This window comes from Heliconius melpomene, chromosome 5 (genome assembly GCF_056956725.1).
Source record: "Heliconius melpomene rosina isolate 202511_hmr_F chromosome 5, ASM5695672v1, whole genome shotgun sequence".
NCBI classification, from domain to species: domain Eukaryota; kingdom Metazoa; phylum Arthropoda; class Insecta; order Lepidoptera; family Nymphalidae; genus Heliconius; species Heliconius melpomene.
In genome coordinates, this window is record NC_140393.1 from 961336 (window position 1) to 976215 (window position 14880).

A 14880-nucleotide genomic window follows, 5' to 3' on the forward strand; every position below is an offset into this window, starting at 1 on the left:
TTTCTAAACTAAGGAAATGGGACTTTGCAGAGCCACCCCAGATCGGGATGCAGTAAGTAATAACAGTCTGCACAAGTGCAATGTAAATTCTCTTCAATAATTCCTTATCCATCACATGCCTGAGTGATTTGAAGACCCGTATTAGTTTTCTGATACGAGTCATCAGGAGTTCAATGTGAGCAGTCCAACACAGCCTTTGGTCCAACATAATCCCAAGGTACTTTGTGCTTATAACTTTCTGCAAGGTGGGACAGTGACAAATGTTAGGAGTAGAGTTGTCTTGTTGACAATTATGAATCTTTAGGGAGAAATCAAGAGTAGGTTGTGTATTTGCATACTTTGTGAAGCATATATAGCTTGTCTTTTGTATGTTTAATGTTAATAAATTATCACACAACCACTTTGATATTTTTGCTAAACCGGTTTCTGCCTTATTTTTTACGTCTAGCCAAGACTTGCCAGTAAACACGATGGCAGTGTCATCAGCATAGGAAAAAATATTTCCTCCAATGTCCTGAAGCTTACATAGGTCGTTTATGTAAATTAGAAAGAGCGTTGGCCCGAGGACGCTTCCTTGCGGTATACCGTAAGTGACACATTCTTCACTACTTAGGTGTTCTCCAATCCTGACCATTTGCTTTCTATCCCCAAGATAGCTCTTGAATAGACTAAGAGCTTTATCTCTTATACCTATTTGCTCCAGTCGGCGTACAAGTGTGACTACAGAGACCGTGTCGAAAGCCTTTTTTAAGTCTAGGAAGACTGCGAGACATTTGTTACTCTTATCTACTTCTTGAACAATAAGAGATGTAAGTGCTAAAATGGCATCTTGTGTAGAGAGCCCCTTCCTAAAACCGTATTGTGAGCTGGATAAGATATTAAACTTGTTCAGGTATCCCATCAGTCGATTATTCAAGAGTTTTTCCACAATCTTAGAGATAGAAGTCAGAACTGATATAGGCCTATAGTTATTAACGTCGGTTTTATCCCCACCCTTAAACACAGGAGTCACTATAGACCGCTTAAGTACTTTAGGGAATATACCCTTTTGAAAGCATAAATTAGCCAGCGAGCAGATCAACGGGACTATAAATGCTCTAGCCATCTTCAAAAATTTGGTTGAAATACCGTCCCAACCCGGGGCGCTGTTTGAATCAAGACCAATTAGTATTCTGTCCACTTCTGTGGGATCGGTGTCAAGCAGAACAAAAGATGATACGGTGGAATATTGGCTCTGTGAAATCACGGATGTGTTTTGAAATTGTTTTGAACTATAGATGACCTCTGCCAAGCTTTGTCCAATACTGACAAAATACTTGTTCACATGATTTACTGACTCTTGTGGAGTGGTTCGTACTGCCAGTAAATTGGTGTTTGTGGTTTTTTCTTGTTTATATTGGGCAATGTAATCAATAGTAGACCATAGTTTTCTTGGCTGTTTGATTTTTGTGGCAGGGTCCCTGTTTTTCTGCCACAACTTGCGGGTTCTTCTCTTCTTTTGGATGAGATCTTCTATCCACCTGGGTGTGGGAGGGAGTCCGCGCTGGCTAGGTGGAGTGGTGGCAGTGTCGATGGCGTCCTTAATGTTGCCCACTATGGCGCTTTCAAGGCGGTCGATACTTGCTGCGTCGATGAGGGGTTCGTTGCATGGGGATTGCATGGAGTGGAGCGCGCCCTCAAAGCGCTCCCAGCAGATCCGACCACCGGACGGCGGGCCCCTGGCGAGGGTCGGCCTGCCCTCAAGTGAGACAAGGACAGGCTGGTGATCGGATCCGAAGGCGTCCGATATTACTTCAAGGTCTATTGCATCTAACCCCCTGTGCACGACCAAGTCGATCGTCGTGGGGTCGTGTCTGGTGTTGTCGGAGTAATGTGTGGGCTCGTCAGGGCCGTCGATTTCGTAACCGAGCAGCGGATGCACAACCAGATTCTTGCGGGTCGCGACGAGGAGGCCCCTGAACGCGTTCTCACCGGTGGCGTCCAGCCGCAGGACATGGTATTCTGCGATGCTAGCGGAGAATGCCGGGTGCAAGTGGGTTTCATTCACCAGCGCGACGTCGACGTTGTGTTGGCGCAGGATATAGCGGAGGGCGGGCATCTTCCTTCGCAGCCCCCGGGCGTTCCAGTATATGATTCTCAGTTTAGATGTGAATGGTAAGCAGGTTCTTCATTCCTTCCATAACACACTGGACAGGGTCTTGACCTTCCCTCAGAGCGAGGAGAACGTTTTTGAGGGTGTCAAGAGCCCTGTCGATGGCAATGAGTGCAGGCTGCGCCTTGGCCTGCGTCTGCAGTGTGCTTGTTGTGGCTGCGGTGGTGCCTGCAGCGGGGGCTGCGGCTGCGGGGGTGCGTGTAGTGGGAGGCGGGGGGTTGGTGGACGAGGCACCGGCCTGCTCCTGTTGCCTCCTCGTTCTCTTCCCTCCCCTTTTCTTTGGCCGTCTTCCTCCTTTGTTAGAGGGCGGGTTAGCGGGTGCCATGAGGTTGGTTGTCGTCCATTCTGGGGGCGGCGGCTTTCTTCGCCCTTCGTGCTGTGTCGGCTTGGGAGAGGGCTACAGTGCTGGCCCTCTTGTTGCGCAGTTCGCGTTTGAACTGTGGGCAGGCGGTGTGGTTGGCCGGGTGCGCGCCGCCACAGTTCGCACAGGTAGCTGGTACTTCGAGCGGGCGCGGGCAGTCGCGCGCGAGGTGTTCCTCCCCACACCTCACGCAGGCCAGGCGTCGGTGGCACCCGTGGCTAGAGTGCCGAAACGCCTGGCAGCGATGGCACTGCGCCGGGCCCCGCTTACTCCTCCAGGGTTCTACCTTGATACCCGGCATGTTCAGTAGTTCAGTAATTTGGTATATGCCGGGTATCAGATTCGGGGTGTTAGTGAGCGTCACGTGGAAGATGCATCCAGGCCGGCCCTTCCTCGCCTTGATCAATCGGGCGTACTCGGCCTGGAAGCCGAGTTCTCGGAGAGCTTCGCTTATCTCGTCGGGAGTCGTCGTGACCGGCAGCCCTCTTATGGCAATCTTCCTACTCTTTTCCGCCGGTAGAGCGTATGAAAACCACGAGATTTGTTCCGACTTCTCCAAGTCGGAGAGATACCGCTGGATTACGCGGTATTCTTCAACGGATTCCGGTGAGAAGCGAACACCCTTGCCAAAGGGGCGCGCGTTCGGGGCACGTCCTAGTTTCATCTTTAGCGCCCGAAAGTGTTGAGTCCAATTCGGGAGCTCTTCTACCACTAGGGGCGGGTAGCGTGGCGTTTTTGGCGGCTTCGTAGTTGCTGGTGTTGCGCTGGGTACCGTTGGTATGTTGGTATTTGAATTCCGAGTGGCATCAGCAAAGGTTGGGGCTGCTGTCATGGTCACGGGTGTGGCAGCTGCAGGATGAGGGTCCAAAAGAGGCATATCTTTCCCTTCATCTCTTTTTCTTCTTCTTCCGTCTGGTCGGTCGCTCTGGATGGTCACCGGGCAGTGGCGCTTTCCGGTGTCAGCATCTCCATAGTCCTCGGTGCGCTGACGACGCACCGGGGTCTGGTAAATGGGCTGCGACTGCGCCTGGTCTAGCGCTTGAGCACGGTCGTTTAGGAACATGGCCATGTGCTCCATCAGCTCCCGACTCAGCGCACCATTGCGCTTGAGTTCTGCCAAAGCTACCATGTCCCTATTCAGTGATGACTGCGGGGTCATGGCGTCGTCCAGCACCCTGGGGGGCGCGGAGGGGGAGCGCTTCTTCGGCTCCTGGTGTCGGTGGGCGCTGCGTGCGGCCCTGGGTGCCTGGCCTGGGGCAGGCGAGGCGGCTGGTGCGGGCGTCGATCCCGCGAGGCACGGCGCGCCAGGTTGCGCCGCGGAGAGAGAGGGCTCCCTCGACGTGGTCCCATGGTCCATTGCCTGCACGGGTACGCCGTACAGCGCAGTGTAGCGCGGGGGCCGGGTGCCGCTGGTTGCGGCGGTGGCTGCGGCCGCAGCAGGGGACGCTTGTGTCCCCGCACGCGGCGGCTGGTGGCTGCTCATTCCTATGAGCACGGGAGGTGGCAGCAGTTGACTGTCCTCACAACCCTTCTGCCCATCTCGGTCCGGGCAGGGAGTCCAAGGGGAAGGGGTTCCCCTCCGCACAGGCAAGTGCGGGCGAAGTTCCTCCTTATTTGGTCATAAATAAGGTGAGAGCTTCTTGGTGTGGTCCTCGGGTTCGGGTGAGCTTGCTTCGGTCCGGTCTTCTTCTGGTAGTGATGAGTACTTGATCCTTAGCAGGGTTACCCGGATCTGCCTGACTGTTAAGTCAGGCTGATCCGGGCACGTCGGACGCATGGCGAGTGGCGAGCCGTTTCGCAGCAAGGATTTTTTTAAATATTGTAACAACTTCTAAAGTACTTATTAAAATGAAAAACAGTAAAATACAGTTTTGGTCTACATTAAATGGCCAACGTAACTAATGTACTTATTTATATGCTGAGAGTAAGGGATAAGTGAAACTTGAGTAACATACAGCTGATGTGTCAACAATTAAATGCGTTTTTCTGTAAAACTATTCGCAATTTCGAAATATTGTAAAAAGCAAATTTTATCTTCGTTTAACGTAGAAAATTAATAGTATTTTAAAGGATAAGAATAAATACCATTATGGAAAAATATCCCTCACAATAAAAAATATATTGAAGTTACTATTTTTAGATAGAAATATGATCGCTACACGTTATCCTTAAAATATAAAAATATGCTGTCGCGGGCTTTTTTGTAGATCTTATTAAGAGGAACAATACTCCAGTACATTTTTTTCATGTAGTACTTACCATTAGAGCAGCGCATGCGCGAAAGTGTCTCAACGGGTAGGACTTTATACACATTTATCGTATTTATGTTAATTTACATAAGAATGTACAAATAATAAACTATATATGAACCTTCTACGAAAAACACTCGACTTAATGGTGAAGACCGCATCAAAATCCGTTGGGTGGTTTAGAAGAAGAAGAGTTAGAAACAACAGACAGACACGAAAAGCGACTTTCTTTTATAAGATATATATATATACAGGGTGGAATTGACAGCACCACTTTAAATGAAACCACAGTTTTAACTACTCTATAAAAGCCTAATATAATTCAGAAAAAAAATAATTCCCAAAAATGAAAAAGTTATTTTTTCAAACAAAATAAATAATAAAATTATCGTTTTAAAATAAAACGCCATTTGTAAAGTATAATATAAACACGCACACACTTACCTGTCAAAGCGGCAACGTCACAAACGCTTCATTCAAGAAATTGAGTCGCAGCAACTAGCGTAGGTATGTAGGCAACGGCGGCGAGGTGATGTTAAATTAACGCAACTCTTAGGAATACACTTTACACAAACTTTTATTGAATATTTCTATAAAGTTTTTAATTTTACTTTTGTTGCACTACAAACACATTTTTTATTTTCCCTTTTTAAACTAACACTCATTTTTAACATGTTTACAAAATTATTACAATTATCATTTTTTCTCACTTTTTTTTAACAATAAATATTACATTTTCTGTCCACATTACATTCAGCTCGACAATGACCCATATTATTACACTTGAAACATTTAATATTTCTTTTAATTGTAGCATTTCTTTTTACCATAAATGCAGACGATGATGATGACACAATTTCCCCCCGTAGTAGTATTATGGTTTGGAACTTCCAAGCATTCCAATTTTTTACTCCTTCCAGTTTTATTACTGTGCTGTTTCCCTTCCATCGTGATTGTTTTTTTTGCTTGTTTTTCTTTTTTATTCCTTCCCGGCAACTTAACCTCCAAATGTCAATACCAGCGCCGAAGCGTCGCGTGAAGTAACGCTGTTTTAATCTCGCCAGTATTTCTAATTTTCTACGATTGATGCAATCTTTTTTATTATTATTACGACGTGGTCTGGGCCCATAACCCGTTGTATTTATATGGTTTAGTAAATAGCATTCAGCTGTAGTCCGACCCAACTACTATTGCGCAGAATGTACGCGCCGCACCGATTCTATGGGAATCCCCGGTAATCGGTGCGGCGTGAGCGGTGTGTCTTTGTGCAGATAACAAAATTAATTTTTAATATTGATTGATTGTTTAATATAACACTATAATTCATAATAAATGTAAATTATACTTTTTACGCATGATTTGATATTAAAATAATTAATAAAATTATCAATACTATTTACAAATAATTACTAAATATTAATTTATTTCGTATTGAGTTTTCGTAGGCTCTCGTGAAACATTATAAAACTCGTTTAATATTTAATTTTTATACGATTTGGTATCAAAATAATTATACAAATATAAATAATAATGAAAATCTTAATAAAAAAATTAATAGTGTATGCGTAAGTATTTTAGTTAATGGCAACTATTACAATGTTTTTAATTATCTGTGTAAGAACAGAACTTAGCCGCGGAATGGCTAAGTTCTGTTGTATTTACATAATTTTGTTCGACTTTATACGTTGAATAATTGTTAAGTGTTTTAAATTATTTGGATATTGTTTAATATTAATTTTATCATTAATCGAATTTCTAAAATCGTGCTAAATGTTTCGTGATCGTGATGATGTGATTACTGAGTATTTTTCTCAAATGTGAAACTATTGTGTCAGTATTTGAGTGTACTATCAAAACATATATTCTTTTAAGACATTTCAAACAAATGTTGAGTTTTTAATATTACTTATGATGTAAATATTAGTGGTAGTAAAAGGAGAATGCGACAACGACGATGTAACACTAATGTTAAATGTAAGTACCTATCTATTGTAAGTGGTTCAATAACCATGCATTATTTCTAAATAATTTCATAATAAAGGTGATATAATAAATTGACTTAAAGTAGGATTTTATTAAACAATTTTAATAAGAGTTTTGAACGTTATTTAGATTTATAATAAATAGATAATTGCGTGAAAATTAACGCGAGATATCGTTCTTTCTCGTTCGGTTATGTTTTGGCGAATGAAAAGTAGAAGTTTGGCAACGCTTAGTAGTAGTATTTTTGTAGTAGTATGTGTATGTGTGCGTCACACGAAATACAGGTATGGAGAAAAATCGTGAAATGAAAAAAAAATCCTACGTCCAAACTGTTGAGGCATCTTGATTAATTTCTTTAGCTTCGGGTTTGAAATATATTACCCTATATGCAGTTTCAATTAAAGAAGCGCTGCCTCTTCCATCCTGTATATATATATATATATATATATATATATATATATATATCCTATGTATATAACGTTTATAAACGTATATATATATATATATATATATATATATATATATATATATATATATATATATATATACATAGGATGACGTTGCAAGTTGAATAACGGCGAGTTTTAACGCTGCGCTTCTCGTCTAAATGTGAATATATTTGAAATATAATATTTTTTCTCGTTTGATCCCATAAGCCTCGCTTTTGTAATCAAACGTTGTCCCATTGCTTGACCCCGCGATGACCTTAAACAATCATCTTACGTTTAGTATTCCGTTTGTCTATGTTGAGCGTCAGCAGTCTCAACATGATGGAGACATTCCAGAGTAACGTTGGCAAATCACAATAACCTAGTCCAAATTTTCTTATTTTATCCATTATCTGTAAAGGAAAAAAGCAAATTATGAACAATATACGACAAAAATTAGTACATATAGTCGTAGTCATGGTAAATACAGTCGACTCAAATATAATAAGTTTCGAAACATTTGAAAAGAAAGTAAAATGATTGAAGAAAAAAATTACCTTTAAATAAATGATAGGTTAAATTTTAATAAGTTTTTTTTTAACTACTGCACTGAGACACTGGCTGCACTTTGGTGTTGTACAAGATGACTGTCAATATTACCGTAGCCTCTATTTATATCGATTCATGTGACTAAATTATGAAAATGAGAATAATTAATAGGTCCGCACTGAGCCTATCATTTTTGTATTATTTAGTTATAAGCATCGTAAATGCATAACTCAAATAATCTTCTAGGTAACAAGGACTTCTAGGTAGCAATGGTAATAATCTCTGTTCTTCAGATTTTATTAATTCATAAGGTAACTAACTATCTCTCCATTACAATTTCGGTTCGGTTTCGGTTCGTAGGGGTTTCCTTCCACGTGCTTCCTTCTTCGTTCCTTCTGGTGAATGGCCTACCTGCAGCTTTCCGCCTATCTCCACTATAAGAGCGAAGCTGCAGAAAAAGTTAGTGTGGATCTAGATAAAGAAATCTGAAAAAAAAAGAGTTACATGAAAATGAAAAATAGCAGAATGTTTTCGAATCTTTTTGTAGAGGATTCTTTTAATAACAAAGTAAATAAGTAAGCAGAATTTCATTTTCTAATTTAAAGAGGTATTTCGGCGATATTAAAAAAACTAGGTATGCGTTTAAAATCATTCCAATTTATAATGAAAAAACGCTTTTCCTTTTCATGTCTTTATTATTTTTTTTAGAATATCCGACTTTTGTTGTACATTAATGTAAAGTGTATATTACTTCTCTTCTTATAAACCGGTTAGTTACAGATCTTTCCACCATACTGTTAACAAATAATTTATTACAAGCAGGTATATGAGTTGTTATAATAAAAAACTTTTACTGTTGCAATTTTCATTTAATAATTTTAGTTGAATATTCAAATAATTAACTTACTTCTCTATAATAATACAAGTATCTAGTTTCTAGAAATAGAACAATAAAGTAATTACTAAGTGAGCTCCCTTGTACGTAGTTTTAATGGTTTGTATCATAAATAATAAATGTATTGGACATAAGGTGTTAATGTATTCTAATTGCTTGATATTTGTATGTATATAGAAAATTGTTTTAAAGTTAAATGTAAATATTTATTTATGTGTCTATATATAAATGAAAATGCAGTAATATTGATTATCTTTTAATAAAAGTCCTAAATAGGGGTATAGATAAAGGTCGAAAATTATTGAGATCTGATTGTATACCATTTTTGTTAAATTTGTTTCAAAATAAACATGTTATGTCCAAAAAAAACCCCTGAATTCATACAGAAAACAAAAATCAAATCGGGAAAATGAAAATAACTACTTCCCCCAAAAGGGTATGGCATCAACAACTACCATTAGGTACAACTATCAACTAACAAATACTTGCTATGCTATAGTGCAACGATGCTCTTATAAATAAATAAACTCAGCAAGTATCAACAACAATTTTATAACGTCGAATGAAGAGTAGTGAAAGCAGAATAAATAGACTTAAGCACAGACATGAAGCAAGGGAAGCTCAGTGTTGATAATCCACCAGCTGATAACTTAAGCGTTTTCATAGAATTTTGTAGTAACAAAAGGACAATTTTCATATTTTTAACATCAAAATTTTCCCATTGGCATGAATATATAGCTCTTTCAAATGTAACACACGCGTCTATTACTCTTTGACCTGTAAAACAATCTACCGCGACTTGCATTAAGCCAAACGGTATTTGCATGTAAGTGTTTTCTAAACCACCGAGAAGAACAGCTGTTAAACTTATCATGAGTAACGTAAATTCTATAGCTATAGCCCCACGAAATACATCTTCTACCTGATGAAAAATATTTATATTTATTATATGTATTTTAACAATGTCTTTCAAACGATTATTTATAAATTCATTTATAGCTTTTTCCTTATTTTTTTCTTGACGTGGTAATTCTTCATTGTGAACTGGTACAGTATTAATATAATTATTTTCTGCATCTACCCATAATTGTATTATTTCTTCACTCAAAGCGAGAATTTGGGCTTCGATGTATCCTGTGACTATTATTAGAAAACCAGTAATGTTGGACGGTAAGTAAACGGTGACGAATATACCGGCGGTGGTCAATGCAAATGCTATTTCGTAATTAGGACTTTCAAGGACGGGATCTAAGCCTGTAAAAATTAGATAAAAATTGATGAAATATTGATTTTTTATTTTGAGTGAATGAAATGAATGAATTTATTGCAAAATTTCGTTATATATTATTACAAATATTAAATTTATTCTGTGTAATATAAATTTAGTATTGAAAAGCTCTGCCGTGGTTGTGTCCTACACTTACCTAAAACAATTAAATCATCCTCTGGAAAGTGACGACCGGGAATTAACAAAGGTTTCAAAAAATAAACTACACCATTAGAGATGATGACAATCCAAAAGATCATGGCTCTCTTTTTAATAAACCTCATAGTTTTAAGAATGTTAGTTTCAAAACGACTGCCTGGAATTGTTTTCGCATCACATAATAGACATTCAGCTGCTATGTCTCTTATCTTATCTCTGTGGAAGATAAAATATTAGCAGCTTAGATTATATTAAAATAAGTAAGTATTAAAGTTATATAGTAAAAAATATATAAAATTATGTTTTTTAGCTTCACACTATATTTTGTTTATAGGCAGAGAAAACTAATTGTCAAAACCTCGCTTTTTGGTTCTACTTTGCGAAATATTCTTCGAAATATTGCATCTCGATTGGCTAAACTCAACGCTGCAAGATAGCGACTTAACAGAGATAAAAATAACTTACTCATACAAATACATAAAGAACAGCTTGCATACACCGATCGAGCTCGCTACGCCCAAAGAAAAAACTATTATAGATGAGAGTCTGTAGCAGGTAGGTGTGGTCCGACAGTAGAAGAACGAATACCATACCACGGATATATTGTAAACGTATATGTAACTCGTTATAGCCACTGCGGTGAATATATAATAGAGTGTTGGTATACCTGAAATAAAATAAGTTGTGTGATATCACCATTTTGATAAGTTTCAAAAAATACAATTGAAAAAAATAATGAATAATCTCAATAAATAAAATCTATGAAATTTCGTTTTAAGTAGTTCGCAGTAGCTCAGCGCCTAAATGTATACGTTATGGTCGTGGGCTCGCTTGCCATTCGGGGGAATGATTTTATTTTCATTTTCTGCTGTTAAGCGCGGAGTTACTCCCACTGCTCTACAGGCAGTGTCTCAAAAATTGGGCAAAAAGTGGGAACAGGTTTGTTTTAGCCTTAGGTTCCCTCTGCGTACCCTGTTATATGAGTGATACAAAAAGATAAATAAAACTTTACACAGAACAACAAATTCCTACGTTTAGTGTTCCGTTTGTCGATATTTAGTGTCAAGATCCTCAGCATGATGGACACGTTCCACAGCATGGTCGGGAGGTCGCAATATTCCAAGCCGAATTTACGGATTTGGTCCATTTTTGTTGTTTTAGAAAATATTTTGAGAGGAAAACTGTAAAATGTAAAACAAATTTTGACTTAAGGACAATTCAATAATTAACAAAGTTTTTCTGACGGAATTTCGAACGACACAGCAATTGTCTTTTTTTATTATATATTTTTTTTAAATACTAATTCCACGAGAGTTAAATAACATAATATGTCATTTTACGGTCTTTCTTACCACAAAACTTAAAAGGCGATCACTTGCCTTATATTACCATGAACTGTATAACAACGAATACATTAGCTACACTTCTGAAACGCTATAAGTAGAAAATTTTCTCAAAAACAATTGATTAATAATTTCCAATTTTAATAATGAATTTTTGATCGTGTTGAATTTATTATACGTTCTAATAACAGAGGTGGTGTGCTTGATTGACGCTTTAAGTAATCTTTAGCTGTATTCGATATTAAATTATAGCCCGAGTGTGGAAACACATGTATTATTAAAACACGTTTCTAGAAGGCTAGAATTACCAAAAATTAAATTGTTACATTTAATATTATAAGATTGATGACATATTGAGGTCGTGGGTTCGATCACTAAACAAAGAAATTAAATATTTGTACAATTTATAATGTTTAAAATTCTAAAAACAATATGTAATAATAAGCTTATAGATAGCCAAGTTCAGTTTAAATTTAATTAAGATATTTTTGATAGATACCGCGAAAATAAATTTTAATGTTAAGGGTTGTTGTTTATAACTCCCTTAATGAAAGGGTTAGAGACAAAAAAAATGGTGTATCGCTATTTCAGATAAAAAAACAATACTATAATATTAAAAATAATTCATTAGAAGTCAATTCAGCTTTCCCATGCTTATTGGGCCCTTTGCCACAAATTGAAAACTTACAATATAAATAATGAAAAATATTAAATTATTAGTAAAATATTATAAACAATTAAAAAATTTATAACATTACAACTTTTTTTTGGTATACCAATAACAAAAGACTACCAAACCTACCGTGTTCAACGATTTAAGTTCAATAGAAAACGATACTTAACACGTTCGAAAACGTTGGACCGCGTCCAAGCGTTTATTTGGCAGATTGTAACTCAAGAAATGCTTAACTGTTGATGGTGGTTTAATCATAGCCTTCAGTCTAGATTTGGACCAGCGCCAGATGAAGATTTGTCACAATTAAATCTGATATACGATTGCTAAGTTTGTTATTGTGTTATTTAGTTTAATCATTATATGCCAGATGCTATGCTAAGCCGTCGAGTTTTGGTTTATTTTACTCACCAGGTTCCCACTTCCTACTCTGCTGAATTCGGGGTACAGAGTTAAGCCATGCTGTCTGTGTGGCTGAGCCTAACCTAAGTTCTCTCCGCTTTTTGTCCGAAATTAGGATACTGCATGTTGAGTAGCGGAATTTAACGCTGCAGTATGTTAAGAAATAATATACTGAGGCTTGAGAATATACCTTGTCTGACCAGAGCGAGACAATAATTTACTCTTCTGAACGTACCTTTAACCATCTCGTTTTAATTTAAAAGTTGTCCACTGGGCCACTATGGGCTCAACAATAATAAATTCATTATAAATCTTAAAATTATATGAAAAATGCTTCCATATCGTAATTCAGTGCGCCCGCTTTGTAAAAAAGCTTAAGTAAATTACTCATTTAACGGTCCGTTGACTATCAAAGATCGCGTGTTTTTCATCTCAGTCAAGTGGTAGCAACAGAAATAGGACCAGGATTTAACAACATTTGTAAATTTACTTTGCAAAGGTATTTATTTGACTTTTTGTTTTAATTTTAAAGCTATTGTAGTGTGTTATTGATTTTATGAAAAATAGAAATATATTTCAGGATGGCACAAGTTTTCTAAGACATTTTCATCTTATAAAAACATTTTAATTAAGATATGTTAAGGAATTTTATTCATATTAAATTGCTGAAATAAATATTAAATTCTTCATAATAAATAAATAAAATGGTCCTAAAATGAATGATTATAGCGTTACGTTCTATCTCCTTATATGATATAGTGTGACGCTTACGAAAAAAAAAATCATAATTTTCGGAGCAATTGCGTAACAAATATCGAAAAATAAAAACATTCAATCGGATATTCCCTTGTTGTTTTAGATTTGCAGAAGGTAAAAGTAAAGCTTTAGTAGTTCTGTATATATTTGCATGAAACTTGAAACAGTGTTTGAACGATCCAATAGTACTCTTTCGATCGTACGAGTATGTTTTAGATCATATTTGCTGTTACTCAGAAGTTGGGAGTTCATCTTTTATTAATAATACGTATATTATACGGAGTAGGTATATACATTTTTTTAACTACGATCTATTCTGCACATGGCAAATTAGACATAAGGAACCTGGGTTTCCATTAGGATACTTTCGTTTCCCACTTACCACCGAATTCTCGAAGCAATGCGTCTTGAGTGGCGGAGCTTAACTCATTACCGGTACGATGAAATGGAAAAAATATATATTCCCCAAATGAGACTCGCACCCACAGCCGTTGTGTTTACAATCGTACACTTTTGCTCCTATACCATAACGATCCAATATTCACTTTATGTTATTATATTAATAAAAACATATTTAAGAACCAAAGATTCCTAATACCCACTTGACATAAATGAAATATTTAATATTTTAATTTCTTCGCACTGGCAAGCCGCGGCGTTTACTTTCGCTATTCAACACGCAATGCCTTCATAATTTGGTGGAAATTGAAGAACGAAAATTAAAAATAAACAGATTTTATGATTAAATCAATTTCTCCATAAATATTTTTTATAAGTACCTACGTACGTAGTTATACCTACATACAGACATACAAAATAAACAGAATCTTCCGATCATTGTCGAGTGTTTACACGCCTATAATTGTGTGCACGTGTCCGATTTGAATAGTTTTCAATGGGTTTTATAGAGTTTGGATTGAAAATTGAAATATTCATCCATTAATCCGTACTGTATTTGCCAAATTAGTATACAAGATTGGAGGGATTACTTAATTGCCACTTACGTTAACCTAACGAGCAGAGGCAGATTAGCCAGAGGGAATCTGGGAATTTTCTGCCGAATTCTCGAGGCATTTATTATTAATAATTAATAAAATATATATTCATTTTGTCTATCTAATTTTATAAAAATAAGAATCATATATAATAAGTTGACTCAAGCGAATCGGTTAAGAGGTACAGTGAAAAACGAATTCCCTCATTTCCTTGCTCTTGTAAGAGATGCTGACCCACTCAACTCACCAGGTAACGAGTACCAACTAGAGACTTCTGCGTTCCAGGGTGAAGCGGTGATCAAATAATTAAAGAAAAAAATAAAATCAATGACGCAAAAGAATAGCATTCCGTCAAACATTACGTATAACGCTTTCCCAAACTTTTGTTTTCTAACGACATTATTATAATACTCTTTCAGTACTTTGAGAGGCGAAGTTTTCTCAAATTCCATAATTAGTTGGGTCCAGTATAAAATGGAGGCGAGTCGTTTCGAAATTTAGGTAATCGCTGCGTACTTTGTATAATTTTCAAACATCTTTGAAATTTCTGTAGGTAGCTGTTTTTGATGAGGGTAGCACTTTGTGTACAAATTACCATGCTATAAGAATTTACGGCGAATTATTCTTTTGGATTTAAGAATAACTTTATTTGTTTGGATTGTGCGTGT

The 14880-nt window shown here is 37.4% G+C and overlaps 1 protein-coding gene across 1 annotated transcript; it reads right to left on the reverse strand.

Annotated features, from left to right (window-relative positions):
* Positions 1 to 8609: 8609 nt before the first annotated feature.
* LOC146538792 (uncharacterized) lies at positions 8610 to 11249 on the reverse strand. Its single transcript, XM_085186157.1, has 4 exons — positions 11076 to 11249; positions 10521 to 10710; positions 10042 to 10259; positions 8610 to 9871 (listed from the first exon to the last, which is right to left on the reverse strand). The coding sequence occupies exons 1-4, from the start codon at positions 11188 to 11190 to the stop codon at positions 9168 to 9170; spliced, it is 1227 nt and encodes a 408-aa protein (XP_085042283.1). The 5' UTR covers positions 11191 to 11249; the 3' UTR covers positions 8610 to 9167.
* Between the last annotated feature and the right edge of the window lie 3631 nt (positions 11250 to 14880).